The sequence below is a fragment of the Gekko japonicus genome, unplaced genomic scaffold (genome assembly GCF_001447785.1).
Source record: "Gekko japonicus isolate JY-2015 unplaced genomic scaffold, Gekko_japonicus_V1.1 scaffold98, whole genome shotgun sequence".
Taxonomy (NCBI): Eukaryota; Metazoa; Chordata; class Lepidosauria; order Squamata; family Gekkonidae; genus Gekko; species Gekko japonicus.
Window position 1 is genome coordinate 1509139 of NW_015164668.1, and position 26032 is coordinate 1535170.

The 26032-nt window shown below is 44.8% G+C and overlaps 1 protein-coding gene across 1 annotated transcript in view; it reads right to left on the reverse strand.

Annotated features, from left to right (window-relative positions):
- The window catches only part of CAMTA1 (calmodulin binding transcription activator 1), an 890421-nt gene that overhangs the window by 507897 nt on the left and 356492 nt on the right, over nucleotides 1-26032 (reverse strand). Inside the window, exon 4 of the mRNA XM_015409145.1 lies at nucleotides 4191-4326. Within this exon, the coding sequence (XP_015264631.1) occupies nucleotides 4191-4326 (136 nt within the window). The remainder of the gene's footprint in view (nucleotides 1-4190; nucleotides 4327-26032) is intronic.

Consider the following 26032-nt stretch of genomic DNA (forward strand, 5'->3'; position numbering starts at 1 on the left):
AACTGTAACAAATCCCACAGGGCCCTGATATCAATTGCGAGCATGTTCCACCAGGGCAGGGCCAGGGCAGAAAAGGCCCTAGCCCTCAGGCAAGGTGGGACATTTTTTGGGCCAGGACTAGACGGTGCTAGTCTGAAGAGCACAAGGCTCTTAACATAAGAGAAGCCAATGATGGATCAGGCAAATGGCCCATCTAGTCCAACACTCTGTCACACAGTGGCCAAAAATACCAGGTGCCACAGGAGGTCCAGCAGTGGGGCCAGGACCCTAGAAGCCCTTCCACTGTTGCCCTCCCCCCCCCAGCACCAAGAATACAGAGCATCACTTGCCCCAGACTGAGGGTTCCTGTCTATACCTTGTGGGTAATAGCCACTGATGGATCTTTGCTCCATATGCTTATCTAATTCCCTCTTGAAGCTGTCCATGCTTGTAGCCGCCGCCACCTCCTGTGGGAGTGAATTCCATGTGTTAATCACTCTTTGGGTGAAGAAGTACTTCCTTTTATCTGTTCTAACCCGACTGCTCAGCAATTTCATTGAATGCCCACAAGTTCTTCTATTGTGAGAAAGGGAGAAAAGTATTTCTTTCTCAACCTGCTCTATCCCATGCATAATCTTATAAACCTCGGTCACGTCACCCCTCAACCGTCGTTTCTCCAAGCTAAAGAGCCCCAAGCGTTTTAACCTTTCTTCATAGGGAAAGTGTTCCAACCCTTTTATCATTCTAGTTGCCCTTTTCTGCACTTTTTCCAATGCTCATCAAGGCATATATGGGGAGAGATGGTCCCCCAGATATGCTGGTCCCTAGCTGGTGGTCCCTGGCTGGTGGGCAAGTTGCCCTCTTTGATGGTGGGACATCAGATGGAAGGCAGATCATCATGGGGTGGAAAGCCTTACACTCAGGAACACAATTTTGTAAAATAAGTCTACAAATGTACTTGTCTACACAAAGTTTTGCGAGCCAGTTATTTGTGGCACACAGAGGACTGGAAAGTTGGTGGAGAGGAGGGAGGGAGGGAGGGAGGGAGGGAGAGAGATGTGTCAGATGTGACCAGGCAGATAGCTGGGGACAAGCTCAGTTTGGTTACAGAAAGCTTAGGAGTGCCTTAGAGGCTACCTGGTCATATGGCATGAGCTAATTGAACGCCCAAAGCTTAATATGACGCATGGAATGTAGCAATGCTATCTGGATCAAGAAAGAGTGCAGGGCACCTGGATGGGGGAGAGGAGTACTCTGAACAAGCACACAGAAGGCGCTATGTAGAGGATGAGGAGAGGAACAGCACAAAAAACAAAGACGGGTCCAGCGTCAAAGAAACAAAATTCCATATATAGTGGTTGGGGAATGACATGCTTTAATTCTGAATTTGAGAATATACATTTAGATGATGAAAAAAATGTTTTGTAAATGAAGTTATAAACCAGTAATCTTGGATATCCTAGGCAAAATTAATGCATTTTGCAACTTGTTTTGTCTTTCTAAAATCCTTATAGTCAACAGCATGCATAATTGGCAACAGCAGGAGGGAAAAAAATGAATGAGTAGCATATAATTTCAGATGCTGCAAGGGGATTCTGCTTGAGAATTCCCTCACCCTGCAATTCATTTTTGTTCCTCCTGGACTACCAAATAAGACTGAATCGAAAAGACCCCATCAATAATAAAGGTCTCCACTGTGCATAAAGCATCTTTTATTTGGCTGCTGATTTTCATTAGACATCTTCATCTCTCTCCCACTGTCTGCTGTAAACTGCTGTGTTCCAAAACCAGACAATAGGATGCTATCATTTATTTATTTATTAAAGCACTTATCTCCCACCCTTTCTTTCCCAAAGGGACTCCAGGTGAATTATGGCTGCAATCCTAAAAACACTTTCCTAGGAGTAAGCCCCATGGAAGAGAATGGGACTTGCATCTGAATAGACCCACTTAGGACTGCTCCCTGTAAACCCCCTGGTTAGTAACTGGCCAAAGGCCAGATTTGGAAAGGAGGAAGGATCCGCAGCACCTGTGCCACACAGACACCTACACTATTAAAACCAGTAGAAGAACTTTGATAGAAGAAGACAGAGGCTGCGGTCACACGGAGCATTAGCCACGCTAGAGCGACGGAAGACAGGTGGAGTTTCCGGGCGCGATCTCACCGGCACATCTGGGAAGCGTAGCACTTCCGTGGTTCAACTGAGGCTTCCCGCCGAAAACACGCAGCAAAAAACTAGTACCTCGGAGGTACTAGTTTCCGGAAACTGCGGGGCAAGGGCAGGCGTCTGATCGCGTTTCCGGAGGCATCCGGCGCCTGCCCATGTCCCCTTGCGAAAAAGATTTTTTTTCCCCCACGTCTCCGTGGATGTGCACAAGCACCCAACGGAGCATGCGCAGTCGTGGTGTACACACAAAAAAACCCATCCAGTTTGCCGCACCGCGCGCTTCTTTTTTGCGCACGGGATTGTCTTGCGATCAGCACCTCTCCCTTCCCACGGAACCTCAACGGGAGGTCTGATCTCTTTACCACGCGTTAGTTTGCCCCGAGGCAAACTGCCACGCTTCCCCCCAGCAGTTTCCTGCCCGTGTGACCGGGGCCAGAGTTGTTTTTTATACCCTACTTTTATTTACTTTAAGGAGTGTCAAAGAGGCTTACAATTGCCTTCCCTTCCTCTCCCTACAACAGGCACCTTGTGAAGTAGGCAGGACTGAGAGAGTTCTGAGAGAACTGTGACTGGCCCAAAGTCACCCAGCTGGCTTCACGTGGAGGAGTGGGGAATCAAACCGAGTTTTCCTTATTAGAGTTCACTGCTCTTAACCATTGCACCATGCTGGCACCACGCCAGTAAAGACAACACAAGAATGCAAACATTTTGAGTGCCAAACAAGGAAAAGGCCAAAATCCTCAACAGAGCAACAACAGACAGCTTGAAAAAGTGCCTTGACTTGTCTTTGGACTCATCTCACCTGCCATGAGTACCACAGCCATATTACCTCGTTGTTGAATCTGACCTGGGCATTGTCTAAGCACAGAGATGCCACCTCTGAGCTTGGCAAATTTCCAACCATTCACTGTACTGGCCTTGGTGTGTGTGTGTGTCTGGAATATTCAGACATCAAGAGTCCTATTGCAAACACAGTGTACTCATAGATATCTCTAGTCACATTTTAATTATTAATTGTGGAGAGGGAAAATAGGTCTCTAACGGCTAATGGTCATTACAGATCCTTATTATCCTACAAGGCAATTTCTGTTTTTGGACTGCAGATGACAAACACCACTAGGCATCGTATCTCTGTACAAAATGTTTTTTCAACTGACCCTTATTAGTTTTTTTTAAGTGCAGTAAGGATTTTTTAAAACTTTTTAAAATTAAAAACCATTTTTTAATGCCCAACCTGGCTCAACATAGCAGAAACTAAAACGTTACTGTTATTAGTGGATCAAAATGAAGACCCTCTATACCTCCATGAAGTAACCTGCAAATAACATTACAGCAAAACTAAACATGCATTCTGTTGATGATACCAGAACCCAAAATGTGAATATATATATTTTTCAAAAAACACATTTTCTCTAACTCTTTGCTGCCTTCAGATGCCCTCAATCATTTATTTTTGAAATTAAAGGCAAAATAGACTCAAAGTTGCACGGATTTGCAAGTGACTCACTTATTCCATTTTTTAAGATCACATATTCTTCCAAATACAGAAATGCCAAACTGAATGTTATGAATGTTGGGGAGTGGGGGGAGACACATCTGTCTAAGCATCAAGCCTCTGCCTGGGCCCGGGAGCAACTGTCAACCTTATAGTCAAGAAAGAGACCTTGTCAAAGTTTAGTAAGGAAAGCCCTTGACCTCTAAATTGCTTGCCTTTTGCAACTCACTACTGCAAAATTAGAAATACCATTTCCAAAACACCACCCCACAAGTAGCAACAAAATCCTCACAGCACTGACCTCTCATTGCTGGCCCAAACCAACACACTATCTCACTTCTCAAAGAAAAATAACCAAGGCTAGAAGACAAGGAACAAAAGCAACCAAAGGGACGACCCTTCAGCAAAGACATTCTTAGCCGTAGCATTAAAAGAATAAATAAACAGGAAGACACAACCGGTGGTAATCCTATTTCAAAAGTGAAAAGCTCAGGAGGATATGGCAGCTGCCACTCCCGAGCAGCCACGTCATGCATTCATGTGCCCACCTCCACTCCTTGCACCTTCAGCTTCATGTGGTCCTCTCGGGTGGTCTTCCCATCTTTCCGTTTTTTCCAGCAATATCCATCTTTCCTGTATTTCACCTTCTTCCTGTTGTATAGGATCATGGAGCCATTCTGAGGCCTGGAAAAAACAAAAGAGGGAGCCCAGTTATATAGATCATAAAGCTAGGGACCTGTTCACACATGTGTTCAGCATTGTAAAGTGAAGATCTGCACATCCATTCACCTGTGAGGAATGGTGCATGTCTAAACTGGGAGAGCAACCAGATGAAAAACTTAGTAGAAAAGCAATACTCCCCCTTCGGTATGAATAGAGTTGCCACCTTCTACGGCTTATCCACATTGGATTAATTATGTTTTACAGCCTGGGAAAAAAACCTAGTTGTAAATGTTGCACCTAATGAATTAATTGCACTAATCAGACTGAGCACCGTGCCATGGCTAAGAAACATCAGCTGAGAAGTTGCTGGTCCAAATGTGGAGTGAGCAGCCTGCTGTGTTGGGATGGCACTGGGGTTAAGCACATGAAGTATGAGCTGGAGGCACCCTGTTCAAACTTCAGCAGTCAGGAACTTTCTGGATGGCTTTAGACAAACCACTGTGATCAGCCTCAGCCCCTAATAATCAACAACACTGTCCTACCTTACTGACTTGTTTTTAAAGTTACTTAAAATACTTTGCATGCTCAGCATAATCAACATATGTTATCCAGGGATGAGAAGATTTTTTTTCTTCCAGAATAAGAGACCTGCATAGGAACAGACAGACTGTGACCTTGCTGTTGATCACCACACTCCTTTCCTCTTGTTATCTCTGTGGCATGGGAATGACTACCATGCAACTCCTTCCAGAGCCACACAGCTAAACCTGGAGCCTCAGGTCCCATATGACATGTGTTAGCCTGTGAAGAAACCCACGTGGCCCAGGCCTTTGACAGAAACTGAGGGGCACAGAAGGAGCTGCTTTGCTTTATCCCTCCTGCCAAGAGTGCAAAATCAGAACAGATCCTAAAAGCCAGTTGGCAGAAGGAGCTGATAGAATTCTAGACACTGAACTACTTTAGGAAGCCCGTGTGTGTGCACACATGTGTGTGATAGGGGTGTCATATTTTGGAATGTTCTGCTACATTAAAAGTCACCTGCATGTAATAAATCAGCAATACGGCCACACTAAACCTTTCTCCCTGGTACACGTGTGCCATTTTTATTACTTGGAGGGGAGGGGGGTAACCGGCACTCAAAATGAGAAGGGTTGTTTCCAAAATGTAATGACAGTCACTTCCACGCACCTGCAGTCTGAAGTGACACAAACCAGAATTCTACCATCTTCCATCTTGTTCTCTGTGACACATACAAGGATTTCTCCAAAGGTGAGAGGGAGAACCAGAAGAAAAAAAGCAGTTTATTTTCTGCCCCACAAGCTACAAAGCTCAGTGCTTTGTAGAGGAATCTCTGCCTTATCTTTTAAACTGCAATCTCTGGGCAGTTAGGATGCAGCTTTGGCACAACAGCAGAATAAACAGAAAGGCGCATCCAGTTGTGCCCTGCAGCAAAAACTGCAGAGGAGGGAAATGAGGAAGATCCTGCTGCAGCAAGTTAAGCAGCAGCCGAGGGCCCTCTAGAATGACCTTCCACTTCCCCTTTCTGCAGGTAGTTAACCTGGGTGGGATCACCTGTGATTCACTGCCAGAGACCTGTGATGATCAGGTTGGCAAATCCAGCCCAGCCCAGACTGGTTTGCTTTTATTTGTATATTAGCTTTTGTACTTTGGAAGCATTTCAATTTTTTTGTAAGCTGCTTTGGGTCCCTTGACAGAGAAAAGAGGGCTAAAAATGCTTAAATAAAATAAATAAAATTCACATGTCAGGGCTGGAGTGGCACTAGAGATTTCTTTCCTTGCATTCTGCTCTGCCTTCATCAGCTCCAAAAGGTCCTGAGGCACATCTGCTTCTCAGAAACACACTTCTGGAAACCTTCAGACGGTGGCCGGTAAGTCACTGCCTAAGCTTGTCCAATGAACAGCTGTCACCATGCATTTAGTACATGGCTGCACGCACACACACCTCATCCCCAATTGCTTTGCCATATGGTAAATTGATATAATGGAAATGCCACTCCTGTACAACATTTGAAGGAGAGAAGGGAAAAAATCCAGTAAACCAGAATTTACTAAGAAGAGACCATGCATCATTTGCAGACAGCAGCCATGGAGATGGTTGCAAAAATTTATAGGAGTACATTAGTCACAGTAATTTGGCTTTGGAACACCAAGAACAGAAAGAAATACAACAACATTAGCAGCAGTTGCAGCAATAAACAACTTCTGGAGAAAAAGCCGGGGTTGGCAGCATTTGATGATATAAAATCTCTGGAAGTTGTAGAAGGGAAACAAAACTGACACACGGAAGATGTCTGGGGCAAGTGATGCTCTGTCTTCTTGGTGCTTGGGCGGGGGCAACAGTGGGAGGGCTTCTAGTGTCCTGGCCCCACTGCCGGGCCTCCTGATGGCACCTGGTATTTTTGGCCAATGTGTGACAGAGTGTTGGACTGGATGAGCCATTGGCCTGATCCAACATTGGCTTCTCTTATGTTCTTAAGATGGGGGGCAGGCTGGTCATCCCCCACCCCAGCCTGCCCTACACTTCCCATTCATTTCTACAGCACCACACAGGTATCTGGTTATTTTAAAAAGAAACTCTTGCCTAAAGACCATTGAACTTCTTTTTGACCGCTCACGGTGGAATGACAAGAGAGTGCCTGTAGGGGACAAGGTTCACTCTTTTCTCTGGTTAAACAGACTTGATGGTTTCAGCCGGGCTTCCAAACTTGCTTGACCAGAGAGGGCGGAAACCAGTTGCTGTCTTGAAGAACTCCGCCCATTCTCACCTATGCCTGAGACTCCTTTCCCCATTTCTTCATGGTGCCACTTCTCCCCCAGTCTCCTTTCACTGAGTTTTTGCCTGAACCACTAATGGAATGAATCCTCAATATGGGCAACTGAGCTCCTCAGGCTCACCCCTCACTATCCTTTCCTTCCTTTCTTTGGTTGCATCATTCCCTGTTGAAACATGCACTGTCACCCTGGCATTGCAGTGTGCTCCTTTTGCTAAGGCTGCTCTGCTTGAAAAATATTATTATCAATAATAATAAAAAATAAATTAAACACAAGCCAAGATTAAAGTGATGCCTCTGTCATTCCAGCTTTCATTTCCTTAAAAACAAATCAAAACAAAAAAAGGCCTAGGCCAGGCAAACAGTGCAATGGCTCCCATTTAAATCCCAAACAAGACCAGAAATTCCTGACACAAAAAGCCAAATTAATTGCCTCCTCCCAACCACAGTAATATCAGCACTGTGACCTTCCACCCTCAGTCAAACAGAACAGGGAGAAGATAGAGTCAGCCCACGATTTCCACATTTTGATTTCTTACTTCAAGTAAACATGCAGAGGATTTAAAGGAAGAAGACAGAAGGAGGGAGGGGAGAAAGGAGACTTGAATTTAGATGGCCGCCAAAGTGAGTGATGCCCACTCCTGGATATTAGAGAAGAGGTCAAGGCAGCCAACAAGAAGGGTCCATAGCTCAATGATAAAGCCCCTGCTCACCCCCAACTCAGTCGGCATTTAAAAGACCTCAGGTGGCTGGTGCTGAACTTCATTGCCTAAGAATCTGGACAGCAGCTGCCAGTTGGAATAGATGGACCATTGGGCTGACATCTGCAACCCTAGAGCCATAATCAACCAATTCTCCAAGTGGGGGGAGGGAGGCAATGTGGTAAAGAACAGTCTTCATTTTTAAGAAAAGTGTTCAAAACAGAGGTTTAGGGTTACTCCAAGAAAGAGCTCTCCCTCTTTCTCAGAGGACTTTCTTCCTCCCTCCCTCCCCTGTCCTTGAGCACTGCCCGCATGTCTTCTGCAAACAAAGAATGTCCCTTTTTCATCTCAAAGATTTCTGGCCTGGATGTGAGTGCTTCCTAGTCATTTATACTCCAAGGATGCTAGTTCAAGGCTTAATAGGAGGGGGGGTATTTCCTGGCAATACACACCTAACCAGTTTGATCAAATGACCTTCTTGTCTGGGATTTTAAAGAGCTGATTACAGATCCCGAGACAACCTCCAATTGCAATAACATTCCTTCCAGTTAGCTGAATGCCCTGAAGACACTGGCCAGTTCTTAGATATCGTCATAACAAATGAGGGTCAAATTTAACCGGATATAAATTCTTCCTAGAGATTTCTCTCTCCTTGTTGTGTGCATGAGGGGACAGGGAGAAAAGAGGTTGAGAAAATACGTCTCCTGTGCTTATCTCTCTAGAACACAAACATGGCCAGGAGTAATAAATTGATGACTGAGGCAAGGCTGAGCAGATCAAGATCTGATAGAAAATCTCCGAAGGCTCTGTTCCTACATTATGGGGCAGCGGAGACGGGGGGGGGGGAGATGGGGAAAGCAAGACCCAATCTCACCTAAAGGTTTAGCCTGTAAATTTACCTTTGGGGATTTCACTCATCAAATTTATATCAGCCATCCAAGATTTCAGGGAAGTAGGGGAAGGCCTCCACTCTAGCTGTGTTACAAAGCTGCTCTCCTTAGTCTAAATTAAGCAAGATCACAAAAACAACCTTGATTGATCTCGACCAGCCATATGTTTTATTCTGCTGGTCTATGCCTGTAATAAATGATTGATTGATTAATCTGGACCAGCATACTTCTGATTCCAACTGTGGCCACCCAGATGGCTTTGACAAGCTCACCAGCAGCAAGGTGATGACCTCCATTTCTCTTGTGTACCCAGTCCTGGGCAAGAAGTATAAAGCCTTAGAACCGACTGGCTGCATTCAGTTATCATTTCAATAGTGTGGTCTAGCCTAGAAACTGGCATACATCTTAAACTGTTTAATTATCTGTTTTTAATGCGTCTGTTTGGTTGTTTTATGCTGGTTTTTAATTAAGAGTTTTAAACATTTTATATTTTTATTATGTTTTATTTTGTAAGCTGCCTCAGGCAGGTTCCCAGGAGAGGCTGCATAAAGATTCTCCCAAATAAATAAGGCATAACTGTGAACCATTGCTAGAAGACCTATCCTCTCCTGTAGATCTGCCTCTGAGGGGTTTTTTTTAACTCAGCCAGGTAAGACAAGACCACAATTTTTGGCACAGAAGGACAATGTTTTATTGTGAATTTTGTAAGGAAGTACAGTCTCTTGCCCATTAGTTTCACTGGATGAATCCTAACATAATATTCAAAGGATGATTAGGAAAGTTTCCTTATCCAAATCCCACATCAGATTATGGGATTCCAAATCGTCTCACCTTGCTTGCAGAAAAATATTGATAGATTAGCAACTACATGCACTCACTTGTTTCTGGATGTTGTATAGGCTACCACACATGCAGTTTGCCACAGACTATAGTTCTTTTTTTTCTCACATGGATTGAAATACTTTCTGAGAACTAATCTTGTTCACATAGCATTTCCATTGCATTACTTATCCTCCATCCTTACTTTTAACAGTTCTAGGCATTGTTTAGACTACAGCACGTATGTAGTATGCTGCAGAGTTCAGTTCTTTTTGTCCCTTTACAGGTTCCTGATACACATGAGCACATGGATTGGAAACCTGTGTAGGAATTATACATCATGCAAACACAAGATCACATTGATTCCTTCGTGGCTGCAATTTAATTAAAACAGGTGCATGACTGTGGCTTAAAAATAATTTTAGAACCCCATCTTGAATTTTATAGTTAAATATTTTTGGAGCACCGTAAAGTAATTTTAGCGAACTGTATTTATTGTATTTTATATTATTTTGTATTGTTTTAGTGTCTTAACCTGGGCATCCGTGCCCCTTGTGAGCCACCATGAGCCTTCGGGGAGGGCAGGATATAAATTTAAGGATAAATTTAAAAATAATAATTAAAAAAACCATGCAGACACCAATCACCAAAGTAATTTTGGAAAGTCTGCAAATTCAACCATAAAGTCAAATACAGAAGACAACCCATAGAACAGAAACATCCATTCATTTTCATGGTCTTCTCTCCAGTCACCGTTTTATAAACCTTCCCCCACATTCTCCCACCTCTCCCCTCCACAGCTGAATTTTGTTTTGAGCTCAAAAGTCCCTAACACTTTAGCCTTCTCTGTTGCTGCCAGAAAGAAATGGTATATATTATCGACTCATTGTTGCTATTGAATTATTAAATTGTTTATCATTGAATATTAAATGCTCTTTCTCCCTAACGTGCAGTTAATAAAAAAAAGTTGGGGGGGGGAGAGGCTGAAGAACCCTCCCCCCTTTTCTGGAACAGTTCATTAATCACCTTGAAGACAAGCCAAGGAAGAGCCCAGCTTTTCTTTTACAATATCATGCCAGAAGACATTCATCAACTCAAGACCCAAAAGGGAAGGAGGGGAATCAAGCAATTTAATTGTGTCCCTTCAGGGGCAAAGTGCAAGTACTGTGAGGACGACGGACACTATGCAAATGGTGGCAGCCCACGGTGCGTTATCTCAAGCAAAAATTATCTAGAATTATTACCCTCAGGCCTCTCTGAGGAACACCAGCACCATGTGGGCCATTAGCTTTAAATATACTGGGGAAAGATAAAGAAATATTATTCTGCTGAGTGGGGAAATTTAATTCGTGGTGGGCTTACGCACATTACACATCCCCCCACCCCAATCAGAATCCAGTACTGAACTACACAAACAGATACAGGTGGATTGGCATCTCTTCCACAACAAGGGTTCTTATTCCTGTCACCTGGGTACACAACCAGACACTCTTCTTCCTCCTCTCAAAATACTTCATTTCTAAGGTCCTGCCAGTTCTCTAAGACAGGAAGTGTTGAACCCAGAGGCACCTGGTTCACAGGCTGGCCCAGGCAAAACGACTCCTCTTTCTCCCCTTGCCACCCATCCACACTATAGACTTCAGCTTGATTAAAACGGGACACCGGCTGAGGCAAAAGCACTCAGCCGTGGATCTCTGCATTCTCACAGCAGTCTCATTTTAACTGGCCTGCTAAACCATGCAAAGCCGCTATGCAATTATTGTCAGGACTCTTGGATGGGAATGCTTTCGTATTTATGTAACCCTTTCTCCACTGTACGTCCTGCCCCTAATAAGACTCTGGAGGAGACAAGCAAGCAGTTGTGATTTTTTAATGGCCTAGAACTGTAAAAGAGAGAGGAGTCACAAAATGTACCATTTGCAGCTAATCCTTATATTCCACACTGTTTTGATAGGGAATATGGTGAATCATTATTCACCTTCATGAAAGGTCAAGGAGCGGGTTAAAAGGAATCTTATCAACTACCACTAGGAGTTTTGAGGTCTTCCTCAGACCCTGTCCCCTTTCCCTAGCAATGCTAACAACTGTATCCTGGTAAGGACCCACTGCATCATAGGCCATGGTCAGGTAGTCCCTCTACACCCTTCCATGGTGAATGGTCTACATGCAGGGGACAGGGATTGGGCCACAGCATGCCCAGCTGAGGCCCATAAACCCTGACCTGGATAGCCCAGGCAAGCCTGATCTCATCAGGTCTTGGAAGTTAAGCAGGGCCAACCCTGGCAAGTACTTGGAAGGGTGACCTCCAAGGAAAACCAGGGCTGGGATGCAGCGGCAGGTAATAGCAAGCCATCTCTCTGAAGTGTCCAAGCCCCACTAGGGGTCGCCAGACTTCCAGGTTCGTAAGCACACACACAATACCAAAAAACCCCAAACAACACCCCCCCAAGGTCCATGTTCCTTGCAGTTCTCCCAGGTTTAAGTTGCAAATATAGCTGGGGTGGTGACTGAGTGTGTACAGTTTTAAAAGGGAGGAGAGGAAGCCCCAGATCCAGACCTGGAGAAAAAGTGGGACTGCTCATGAACAATCTATGTGATCCTCCCCAGCTTCGAAAAGGCTCCAATATAACCAGGGGTCATTTCGTAGAAAAAGAGCTAGGGGGACTCATTAGCATAACTCATTAGCATATGCCACACCCCCTGACATCACCGGAAGTGTGACCTCCCCACAGCCGGCGGCGACCTCCAGCGGGCACCAGCAGGGAGCTCCAGGCCCCGCCCTCCCGTACCTCACCCGGGGGGATGGCGTCCCCCCGCGTCCCCCCCCAAATGACCCCTGAATATAACTGCTGAATATTGAGCCTATTAGCATGGCCCGGGTGGCTCAGACCAAGGGTCTGACTAAGCCCAGCATCCTGTCTCCAGCTGTGGCCTACCTACATAATCCGTGCTCAGCAGCCAGAGGTACACTACCTCTGATCACAGAGGCTCCACCAGGCTTGTTATATCCAAATAAGTCTGAATTGGGGACAGTTCCTTATCTGTTCATCATCATCAAATAGCTTTCACTATTGAAATGGCACAGAATATTTTAAGGACAAGCTTTAAATGACAGCTTTGAATCCCTTCCCTTTTATGGGTTTGTGGCATTTAAAAACTGCTTGCTCGTCTCATCTGTCGCCTTATTTGGGGCCTGGGGGAAGGACACAAAGAGCGGCTTCAAAGCAAAGGATTGTTTGTCCTGGGCGCGCATGAAATTTAAGATGTCTATCTCCCCATCTTCTATTTATCACAACTGTCAGCTCCATTGAGCTTTTCGGAAAATGTACCGGTTCGATCCCAGTTACTGAAATTTTGAACTTTTTTTTTCATAACTTCCATTTTGCTTAACTAAATGGGGAAAGGAGAACCATGCATACCATCCTGAGCTCCTTGAGTGGGATAAAAATGTACTATACAGGTAGAATGTGTGTGTGTGTGTGATATACAAGGCAGCTTTTCAGATGAAAAGAGAAGAGTGAATGTGATAATATCAAATTCTTTGCAACTCAAGTCTTGGTGCAAACACACCATCCCAATTGGAAGGGTGGGATGGGTTCCTCCACTTCCTCCCCATTACTGCATGAATTCCCCCCGCCTCCAGATTTTGGCTTGAATGGCTGTAATTGCAAACCCTAGCTCAGTAAGACAGCACATTTCTTCCATCCAAGTGATCCCACATGCAGTCCATGGTATCTCCAGTTACAGGACTTCAGTGATGAGAAAGAAAGGCTTTTGTCTACTTGGAGAGCCACTGGCCACAGCAGAGTAGCCAATGTTGAGCAAGATGGACCAATGGTCTTAGTCTAAAGCAGCTTCATCTGTTCAAGTTACATGATATACACATGCCTGTATATACACACAGCATGCCTAGTGATAACTGGCAGCAGTCCTAACTAGAAACTATAAATCCACTTCAAGCTTTGAAAGCAAGAGCAATCATGGATAGTGTTAGCTATAGTTAGCACTGATGTAGCTATAACACTACATAGGGTGTTTATTTAAGGCAGTTAAACTTGCCTTTCTTCTCAAAAAGGACTCAAGGCAGGTAGGCAACCTTTTTGACCCATGTGCTCCAAAATCCACAATGTCTACCAATGATGATATTGCCAGCAAAATAAAAGGGGAGGGGGAAACTGATGAGGGGATAACTGGGCCAGATACATTGGGAGCAAGAAGAGCCTCAACAGTGTTGCCAGTACAGGATTGCCTCAGTCCCTTGGATGAAGAAATGGCCCTGCTTGCTGAGCAAGATAACCAGGTCGCAAGGAAGCCATGGGCCCTCAGTTCGCAAGACCTGAGCAAGGCTGTTAATGATAGGACATTTTGGAGGTGATTAATTCATAGGGTCACCATGAGTCAGAAGCGACTTGAGGGCACTTAACACATAACAAATTTTGCCCTATGATTGTTCAGGACCTGCTGGTCTGGGGATACAGTCCCAGTTTAGGGATAAAGGTGGCATGGTATAACCCGATCTGGTCAGATCTCAGAAGCTAAGCAGGGTCGGATGGGAGACCACCAAATACGGCTCTCTAAGGGAAGGCAATGGCAAACCACCTCTGCTTCTCACTTGCCTTTAAAGCCCCTTGCTGGGGGTGCCGTAGCCATTTGCAACTTGATAGCAGATACATACGTATATCCTTGGTCTTCAGATCTAAACAACCATGAAACGTTTTTAGTTTTAACTACTCTAATGGTTATCTAATTTAATTTTAATGTGTTTTTGTCATGTTATTTTTAGGTCACTTTGAATGCTAGGAAAAGCACAGCATAATGTCTTCAGTAAATAAATAAAACCCATCTTAAAACAGTGCATGGCACCTGCAGAAGATCCTTGGTCAAACAAAACAAGAACCCAGAATCAAAAATCCTCCAGATCTCTCTGACTTCCTGGCAGAAGATGCAGGGTGAAAGCAACACTGCCAACTCCAAAGTGGACACCTTCCCACATCCATGCACAAGAAAATGTATATATGCAACCTTGCCCTCAGAATAAGAGATATTGGTGCTACAAAGTCAAAATCAGATGGAAGTTTTAAAGCGTAAAATTTCTTTAATCTGTCAATTACCATTGAACTTTCCTCTCCTATAAATGGCCATATACGAGCTCCACAGGCAGGGTCACTAACCAGTCCCTATTATAACTCAGCAAACTAGTACTCTGGGCTTATTTACACAATGGTGGGGTGGCTTAAAACAAGCCAATAGCCAGAATAAATTTCCCTGAGATGAAGTTCATGGCATGAGATTAGAGTTGCTAGCTCTGGGTGAGAAAATTCCTGGAGATTTGGGGGGGGGGGACAGTCTGGGAAGGGTGGGGTTTAGGTAGGGATATTAGCACAGCATACTGCCATAGAACTCATCCTCCGAAGCAGCTATTTCCTCCAAAGGAATTGATCTCTGGTGTCTGGAGATTGTCTGTAATTCCTGTTCTCCAGGCTCCTGTTCACCTGGAGGTCAGCAGTCCTATACAAGATGGAGTTTATAGCTTGAGATCCAAGAGATCGCTTACATAACCTGTGAACTCGTTCACAGTCGTAAGTTGCTTCCGTATTCTCCTCTGTTCCTCTCTACAATGACTGAATGAAACCTCCATGTTCAGAAGCAGTAACCCTCTGAATACCAGTGCTGAGAGGAAACAAAAGAAGGTGGCTTTGGCCTCAGTACCCTGCTTTTAGGCTGAGTGCATCTGGCTAGCCTCTGTGTGGAACTGGATGACTGATACAGCATGGCTGCTCCTATGTTCTTACACTAAAGAATTCTCTGCCACAATAATACTTTAATGTATAACTATCCATGATAATAACATGGAACCTTCAGTTACAGAGGCAGTGTACCTGTGAATATCAATCGTTGAGGGGCAAAGGGAAGGGGAGAGCTGCTGGATACTGGACTTGGAGGACCCACCTTGGCCTGATCCAACAAAGCTGCTGCTCTTACACATTTATTTTAGGATGAAGACTCACTGGTGCTTGTCAGCGTGGGCTCACCAGATGGTCTGGGAGCCCCTTGATGCTGCAGCTTTGTAGAAATATAGCAGGCATTGAATGGGTTGGGACCTCTGAGATTTCTAAAGGAACAGCCAAGTATTTCTTTATTGAGTTCGTCCAGGGAAGGTATGTTTTATTTTGAAATGCTGTCCACTGCTCTAATCAACTGTAACCACTTTTCATTATAATTAATACTAAACATAGGACATAGAAATATTCAAGAAGAGCTAGAGGGGAAAGACACATTTCCCTCATAGTAATTCACCTCCTAGTTCAGTAAATGGGCACCATAACAGCTGGTCAAGAGCTACCTTTTGAACTGAACATGTAAATCTCAAGCCCCTTTGATCTAAATGACCATGATATTCTCCTAATCATGTTACTGCAATATTAATAAAGCTGTTTAATGCAACCAGTTTTTCTAAATTGCCACATAAAAATTTGGTAAATGTCAGGCATATAATTTAAGTGAAAAGTATGCTTTACAGCTACGGTGCTTGGGGATCACTGTAAATATTGCAAAAACTAACGGTGACTCCAGATTTTCTGGGACAAAATGTTAGGTCATCCAAAATTCTACTTTGAGCCAACCCTTTATTTTAACATTGATCCCCCCCTTCTACCCTTCTAATTATTTCAGATGTCTGCTGAGAAGGAAATTCAGAATGTGTCAAATTAATCGACATAAAAATGGGGAAAGCAGCTCAAAAAGGGAGACAACACTAAGATCAGCAGGCATTAGCAATCACATACTCATTTGGAAGAAAAGCATTATAGGCTCCACCCCACCCCACCAAAAAAACCAAGTAATTTGCTAAGATCCTCCTTTTCCCAACCTAGGTTCAGCTAAAGAAATTTCTGTACACCTTATAGATGCTCAGATTCTCTGATAAAGGCCAACTGCCATCTCCATAGCCTGGCTGGGTGTCTCTAAGGAGCAAGTCAGGATTAAGCCAGGACACCTGCATTCATATATCATGTAAAACGAAAGCTAAAACTAATTCTGATAAGTTAATCCACTTTTGATCCTGGCTCCAGATCCTGGTTCAAAGCTCCCTAACTAAACACAATTAGTTGCTGCATTCAGACACTAATATCAACTTTGGGCTGCGGTCACACGGAACAGAAACCACACAAGTGAGATGGAAAACAGGCGGAGTTTCCGGGCGCGATCTCACCAGCACATCTGGGAAGCATAGCACTCCTGTGGCACAACCGAGGCTTCCAGCCGAAACTGCGTGGCAAAAAACTAGTACCTCGGAGGTACTAGTTTCCAGAAACTGCAGGGCAAGGGCGGGCGTCTGATCGCATTTCCAGTGGCATCCGGCGCCCACCCATGTCCCCTTGCAAACAAGGTGTGTTTTTTTTGTCCACGTCTCTGTGGATGCGCACACGCACCCAACGGAGCATGCGCATTAGTCGTGTACACACAAAAACAAAACATTTTGCCGCTGCGCGCACTTCTTCATTGCGCGCCGGCTTGTCCTGTGATCAGCACCTCTCCCTTGCCATGGAACCTCCACGGTACCTCCACAGGACCTCCACGGGAGGTCTGATCGAGTAACTGCGCAGTAGTTTGCCCCAGGGCAAACAGCCACGCTTCTCCCCCGCAGTTTCCTGCCCGTGTGACCGGGGCCGTAGTTTGTTTCAATAAAACATAGTTTCACATGATGTCTGAACTAAGCCTTGAAGTGTTCTGCTCTGCAAAGGAGAACCGATGACACTTACCTTAATACTGTCCCAACTTCCTTCATCCATTGACATTGCTATTACTAAATTATGACATCAGCAACATATTCCAAATCATTTTACAAAAGTCACTAACCTAGAGACATTTTTATTCGCCTGCTTTCCCTTACAGGGGCAGACTGGCCATTTAAGTTAAACAGAAAGTTCCCCTTGGGAAACTGACCAGGACAACTGCTGGAGGCCAGCAGCAAGCAAAGCCAAGCCCGGGGAGTTCTGCCAGGACTACAGGGGCTACTTGGCTTGGCCTCTTCAGTGATTGCTTATGAGTTGAGTAGCCCATACAGTGCTGGCTTGCAGCGCTGCAGGGACTGGTCAGCTTGGCTCGTTCCTGGACCAATTTAAACTCCCAGTCTGCCCTTGCAGCCCTATGTTCATTAAATGGAAATCAGGAGTTACCGAATGTGTTGTTTCTGGAACACTTGCAAACACTACAATTTGACTGCATTGTTCTGTGTGGTCTGTACTGTTTTTACATTTTCCATGTAGTTAGCACAGCACTCAGGGGCATGGGAGAAACATTCTTCTAAAGTCTTCTGCATTATAATGTAAAAGGCAATTCATTCCTATCCCCCAAGGGGGAGAGCTCCTGGTGCAGAACCTGGCAGCTGGAGCCTCCACAGGAGGCCTCAGAAAAAAAGACAAAGGTTTGGTAAAAAATCATTGAACTAAATTATTCTCCTCATATCCCATCTGAAGGGGGAGAGCAGGAGAGACCATAGTGGAGCAGAATTTGGTGGCCCCTGCCTGCTCCTTGTGCTTGCATCATTAATTTATTTGGGCTTATGGTGTTAGCAATTAAAAAAAAATAGCTGAGTTATCGTCCACTAAGTATGCAAATTACCACTACCACCTCTTCTTTCTGAATGACTAAAAAAAGGTGTAGGTTAATGGCTCATTTCAAGCATTGTGTAAAACTATGGTGTCATGACCCCAGCGGGTTGCCACCTTCTGCTGCCACCACCCTGGACTTAGGTCCCTTGAGAAGGCCCAGGGTACCTTCCCAAGCCCCTTCAAATTGCCCCTTTGTAGCCAAGAAAAGTAAGCATGATGACCAGGCAGAGAAACAATTATACAAAAAGAGTTTATTATTACAGTACTGGGCAGGGGAAAAACAAGACAAGACAAGGTGCTTTAAAATATATAACAATGCTGAAAGGCCAAAAGAAACACAAAGCTAAGGCAGCTACCTAATACTCCTTAACTGTTACTACTCAAGCCCTACAGCTCTCTTATGCCAGGCTTCTGACTGTACTCACTGTCCCCAGTGAGGGATCTTTCTCCCAGACCAGTCTCCTCAGTTTAGCTCTGTGAGAGGCAAAGACCACAGAGAGGAACACAGTTTAACCGACCACCAAGTATATAAACTATCTCCTCAGAGAATTCCTCGACCCCCATTGGTTACAGCTGGCACAAAGCCTTGTGGGGATTGTAGGCTGTCTGCTTCCCACTCCCAGGCAGGTCTCTTAGGCCTCACTAGACCCAGTCCTGTACAGGTCTCCAGAGATCTACATAGATCATGGCATATGGTTTATAGTTAAACTAACTGCTGTTAGTGTGATTGTCTGAATACAAGCCATGCCAGTAACTAGGGTGGGTTAAGTTTCCATCAAACCAGGATCTGAAGTTGATTTGTTAACTGCAGTTAGCCTTAACTATGATTCTGAGTGATGTCTGAGTACAGATATCCTGGATTAATCCTGACTTGTTCTCTGGTGACATCTTCCTAGGCTGCAGATATAAGAGCATGGTTTCTCCGACTGGAGCAGCAGAGCGGAAAAAGAAATTGACAACAAGCTGGGGCCTCCTCCCTTCTACTGCAAGTTCAAGGAGGAAGGAATGATGGGTTGTACAGCAAAAAGGTCAGAAGGGGCTCTGGAAATTTCCCTCAAATACAATGGTGTTCATACCCTCGGCTACAGGGCCATCTTCCAAGTTACGAAAATTTGGCAACATGCAGACTGCTCCAGATCACAAGTTCCCAGTCTAGATGTCAATTATCTATAGAGATGCTTGGCTCATCTCATGGGTCATTCACCAAATGCAAACAGGGAGCGGTTTGGTTTGGTTTTTGCCAAACATTTCAGCTGTTAGTGGAAGTTCAAGCCTGTTTGTCGGGTTACTTTTAACATACTCAAACAGTGCAATCATACTTGTTAATTTTCAATCAGCCCAGTGGGTGTTCTTCTACTGCCCGCCCCCTTCCCCACAGAGCTGTTGTGACTACAGACCATGCAGCAGCCAACGGTATAAATAAACAGTAAGCAAATCAAGCAGCCAGCCATCAAGTATAAATAAACACCATATCTCACCAATTAATGTTCATTTGAGTCCATGTTATTGATGTTATTTTGTGCCTACACACATTCATACATCCTTATGGGAGGCGCAATTCCTCCCTCATATCGCTTAATGAGCTGACCCAAACATCCATGACCCTGAGTAGAAATCATCTCATCTATTGGTGGTGGTGGAAAGTGCCGTCCAGTTGCAGCTGATTTATGGTGGCCCTGTAGGGTTTTCAAGGCAAGAGATGTTCACAGGTGGTTTGCCATTGCCTGCCTCTGCATAGCAACCCTGGACTTCCTTGGTGGCCTTCCAAGGGCTGACCCTGCTTAACTTCTGAGATATCACCTATTGCATAGATGTGAATGCCCCTGTAGGACAAGAAAATGAAACTCCAGCACCATAGCTACGGTGCAGCTGCAAAGCTGCTTAACGAGGCAGATTATGGACAGGCATTCAGGCAAACAGATTCGGGGTTCAGCTCACGGGTTATCACAGCTATCAAACAACCCATTGAACATATTCACCACAAAGTTTGCTGCATCCCTAATAATGTAATGAAAACACCGAAACCATGACTCCCTCATGCTTCCTGCAGTTGTGCATATAATTTGTGTTCAAAGATGCTTGGTGGAAGAAAACTCCCAAAGAAACATCCACACAGATATCAGCACAAGGCGAATGTCAGGAACCAACATGCATTGTGGGAGTATTACAACAGCAACTGCTACCAAGCTCACAAACAATGAAGAAAAGAGAACTGTTTTCTATTTTAGAGAGCATAATGCATATGAGACATTACAATAGCAGCGCTTTTTGCAGGTAAAACAAATGAAACAAGCAGCTTTTCCAAACCAGAATCAATCTTTTGGGCATTGGTTATAAATTAAAGGGCTCTGGGCTTCTGTTCCTCCAGAACTGCTTTACAAAGAGGGGGAGAATCAAAGAAAATAATCAAGTGGAAGCTCAGCCAACAGCCTGCTGGTATCCAAGCACTGCAGTGCTCAGAAGTGCCTCTCCAGGGTCACAGCTAAACCTGGGTAACAGACTGGGTTCCATCTGCTTGAAAGTCAGAAAGTATCCAGTAAAATGCAACAGTGATGGCCAACCTTGTTGCCTTCATGGTCATCAGCCACCATTATGCCAGTTCCTCCCTGCAAGGCAGAATCCATTGGTAGGCATAGCCAGCAATCTGCTTAAGGTAAGGCTGGTCTGAGCTACAAATGGGTACAGCTATTGTGGTTGCTTATGTCCCAAAGGCACTGCTTTCCCCCTATCTCAGTACCTTTGGGAGATCCTTTCCATGTCTGAGACGCACTCAACATGGGATCCACTATGTGATGGTCAAGGTCACCTCACAGGAAGAAGGGAATCCAGAGGTATGACCTAATTAGTGTCAAAGTCAGGGTGACATGAGTTGAGGAACAACAAAACCAGGGACAGGTAACACAACAAGCCAATGGTTAAAGTACCGGAAGAATCCTACCCATCACCAAGTCAGCTTGCAACACTGTCCCACTACTCCTCTCAGCAGCATGCATGCACAGAGTGGTCCAAGTTGCAGTGCCCTTAGCTCTCTATGCATGCATACTAGCGGCAAGGTCTTCCAACAGGGTCTCTTGACTCAGCTGTGGGGCTCCATGACTTACTTGAAGATCTAAACTACTGGGCTGAAGACCAACACCCTAAATGACATAGCCACCACTAAATGGAACTGTAAGGAAGAGGGGAGGGAGGCACCTTGAAAAGGTGAGTGTCCCAAGGGAGAGGGGGAAAGGTGATCAATCAATGATGCCCACAGCTCTCAACTGAACCTTCAGCTGATAAGCAAAGTGGGATGATCAGCAGAGAATCAACAAGATCAATTTCCTATGGGGGGTGGGGGGGGGAACAAGCCCTGGAAACTGATACCATCCTTGTGACCTGTGTATGAACAGACATTGCCACATGAACAGAATGGACCCCAGGACAATTTGTACACACCCAGCTGTTTGGATATTCATTCCAGCCCCTTTGAGTCTCCCCCTTCCCAACTAGCAACCTACTTAGCCACTGAACCACCCAAAGGAGCTGGGACACCAGCAAAAGGGAACGCAAGGAGTCTTGCCAAAGGTTCTGTTGCTGCTCACCCTGGTAAGCAAATAGTTCAAGAGCCCTTTGCTTGTATCTTGTTTTTAATGCACTATTGGCTAATTTTGAAATCCTGTTTTATTACATTGTTTTTAAAGGTGCGAGCCACCTTGCACCTCAATGAGAAAGGCAGGTTAGATAAAAGTACATAGGTCAGTAGACAGTCAGACAGATAGATGATAGATATCAGCTGCTGAGTAGGTTTACATCCTTCAGATGCTCTGCCAGCTCTCAGGTCATTTAAAGCTGTAGTATGGGTCACAAACAGCAGTTTGCATACTCAAAACATTCATACCCCACCTTTCAATCTGATCTGGGCCTTCAAGATGGCTTCATCCAAAATTAAACCAACCCATTTTAATAAAGCAAAGACAGACCCAGCAGAGAACCCCTTAAAATGTGGGACATTACCAATGCACTTCCTGTGCCCACTTGGTTTTGGAGTCTTTGAGATAAAACCCTAACAGTCTTGAGTAGAACAAAGGCAACAAACCCTGAACAGCAAAGCACTGAGCTTATCCCATCTCAGCTTAGTTTAGTCATAAAGCAATTCTGCACCAAAATCGAATTCAACCTTCTTTTTAGTCCAGGTGTCCCCCCCCCCCATTCTGAACTAAAATTGAGTTCACCCTTCTTTTTATTCTGGGTTTCCCCATTCTGTATTCTCCCTTCATTCTCCCTTCAGAGGTCAGCCCGGTTTCAGCCTGGGTTATTTGGATGCTGTTGACCTGGGTCATTTGGATGCTGTTTTGTTGTGGACTTAAATTGCCTTGAACACTGAGAAAATCTGGAGTGGCAGGAAAATGCAGAAAGGACCATAGACACAACTTCCTTCAACCTCTCCCAAAGCTGCTCAGGGAGCAAACTGTCCCCTTTCTTTGAACCTGAAACCAAACAGCATCTCTTGTCCAAAGCAAAAAGTCCCTGTTTCCATCCACCTACTTTGACCAGAAGGCACTTCAGGAGAACCTTTGCATTCGCAAGGAGATTCTACTCAGAATCAGCAACCTCTATCACGGAACCTCCCAGCAGTCTGTGGAATCCCTCAGTGCTGTCGGGAGTCTAGTTTGTGACTCGCTGTTGTGAAGGGGGGTAGTTCTACCATAGCACCAACTTCCCTTTTCTCAAAATTCCAAAATTGACTGCAGTTTCAACAAGGGTGGAGACCCCCTCCCCTAATAATTCCAAGCATTTTATTAGTACTCTTAGGCTTCAGAACTTGAAAACAATCCAAACATAGTATGAAAAGATCCCTCCTGTATTTGGAGTCCCAATTCAGAGAGGATGTGAGCAATTTTTATCTGCAAAGTTCTTATTCATTTACTAAGCCTGTATACTGCTTCTAAATCAGACCTACAATCGGCCCTGAGAAACAGCTGATCAAATGGGAGTCAAGTTCACATCCCTGAATCCAGAAGACATCTTCAAAATGGGATTGGATAAACATATGGAGCAGAGGTCCATCAGTGGCTATTAGACACAACATATAGATGGAACACTATGGCTGCGGTCACACGGAGCAGTAGCCATGGGCGCGATCTCACCGCCACATCTGGGAAGCGTAGAGCTCCCATGGTGAACCCGAGGCTTCCCTCCGAAGATGCGCAGTTAAAAACTAGTACCTCGGAGGTACTGGTTTCCGGAAACCGCGGGGCAAGGGCAGGCGTCTGATCACGTTTCCGGTGATATCCGGCGCCCGCCCATGCCCCATTGCGAAAAGGTTTTTTTCCCCCGAAGTCTCCAGGGATGCGCACAAGCACCCAACGGGGCATGCGCATACTTCAGGTAAAAAAACCCCACAACCCCATTTGCCGTGCCGCGCCGCTTCTTTGGCACGTCGTGTGATCGGCACCTCCCCCCTAACCACGGGACCTCGACGGGACCGCGAGGGGATGCCTGAGCACACAGTTGCGCGTTATTTCGCTGCGGGGCAAACAGCCATGCCTCCCCCCCGCGATATCCGGCCCGTGTGACTGGGGCCTATGTCTGCAGCAGTGATGCTCTGTATTCTTGGTTCTTGGGGGTTAATGGTAGGAGGGCTTCTGGAGTTCTGGCCCCGCTGGTGGACCTTCTGATGGCACCTGGGTTTTGGCCACTGTGTGATACAGAAAGTTGGCCTGGATACTGGATGGACCATTGGCCTGATTCAACATGGCTTCTCTTATGTTCCTATGTTATTATATCAAGATACTAAAACATGTCACAATGAGCCCCTGAGGTTATCAAGAGCTAGTCCATATTCAAGGTTCCCCTCACCATATGAAAAGCTCTACTACATAGCATTTAGTACATGCAATGGTACTAGGCAAAGGAAATATTTTTTGCAGCTACTACTGTCTTCAAATGGGACCCAGCTTGTGTTTTCCTTTGCTTTTGCCCTAATCAGTCAGTGAGGGAAGACGCCAAGGAGTGATCTTATCTCCCACCTCTACCTTTCAGTCTTCATTCAGAACATTCAGAACATTCAATGCAAAATGATGCTGGCCGTCAACCCCTTCACAGTTCAAAACACCTCTCCAGTTAAATATGAATTGCTAACCAGGAGTCAGGACTGATCCTGGCCATTTTGTCACCATACATACACCCTACCATCTGAACGCAAACATCACTATCTGGAGATAATTCTGCGTTCACGACTTGGCTGCCATAGCCTTCTACACAATCCATCACTTTTCGGCTGTCTGTTTGTTTTGCAAAATAAGCACTTGCCTTTTAGCCTTGAGATATGGTTTCTGTTCAAACTGCTGGCGGAAGGGGGAAAAATATCTTAGTTTACGTTCAGGTTCTTGTAGCAGAGCCACAAACAAAAGAGCACCACCTGCTACAACTACTGAACACAAATCCAGTGCATTTGATGCCTGTGCCAGAGCCTCGGCAGCAGTTCATCTTGCGCGGGGGAACTGAGTTATGCCTTTCTCTTAAAGACTCCGCTCCCTTTAGTTAGCGCGGGGCCTGCGTCAGGGCTGAAGGAAGCTTGAGTTATGTCTGCCCACAACTTACCTGGGTCTGTGGGCTCCACATAGAATGAAATTAAGATTCTACTGGCGAGATCCTTCTCTATCCGTGTACGGACTAACATAAATCCTGCATGGGCACACTCTGCAATGTAAATACGCCGACTCTTCCTGCGTTGCCGATATTAAAACCAATTTGCATTTCAGATGAAAAGCAAGCATGCCTATCGTGTTGGCAATATTTTAGAAAAAGTTAAAGCCCAAAAGTAACAGACATGGCAATTTTTATCCAGAGTTGCAGTCAAGGCAGTGAGTAATCCCATCAAGGAAACATTAATTGGAGCCTGGGATGTGCCTTTGCTGAACAGTGGCAGGCCATGGAGCTTAATCCTCACCTCTTTCCGGCAGGCACCCGGGCTTCATCAACACGACTAATGCCATTGATCCGAGGCGGGCGTAATTACCTACAGCTGAATAAATGGCACATGGGGCAAGCCCAGCCTCTGTTGAGCGGAGCAGCTCAGAAAGGCTGGTGCTCATGTGTTGCAACAGGAATAACACTGCCATGATTAGTTGATTAATTGGTTGGATTCATCAATTAAAAAAACACTTCTTTGCCGTTTTTTAAAAATGGATAATTATATTTAATGCAAGAATTTACAAAATACTCAGATGGCATGTAGTGCCCCCAAGACAGGGGAGGAAAAACATCTTCTTAAATGGCATCTGCTCCCTCCTATACATGTGCAATCTAAAAGCAAAAGTCTGCTGTTTTCCTTCAGGACTATTGTTTTATTCCTATGCAAATCTATGTAAATTGAATTGATTAAAAACCAGTCATTTATCAACCTGAATTTCCTTAACCTAGACATACCCCTAAGAGAAATTACTCTTCTCAAAGGTAAAATGTGATGTCACTTTCAAACACACTAAACATATTTATTTATTTGTGTTTTTTAAATACTGTTTTCCTTAATAGTTTAATGCAAAAAAGAACTGTGCTCTGTTCAGTGCAGGATGTCTGTCCTACTGTAAGGGCAAAGGTTTAGATCCAATCAACCTTTTTGCTCTAAACTCACCTTATAGAAAAGGCAGCAGCTAACCAAGAACGGATTGTATTATTTAATGCACATATAAGCAGGAGCACCAACAGAGGAGTAGCCCCAATCTGTTTGCTTTAGACCACATGTGATTATTCTTTATATTTCTGCCAGATTCACTAGTTGTACACATAGAGAAGACTATGCTGTGGAACTGTCTCTGCAACATGCTATATTTCAGCTGGCAGGGAGCTGTTTTGATGCACAAAGGCAGTGAATCATATGGCATATCCCCACATATACACACTCTCCAGAAATCCAAAGTGGTACTAGCCAG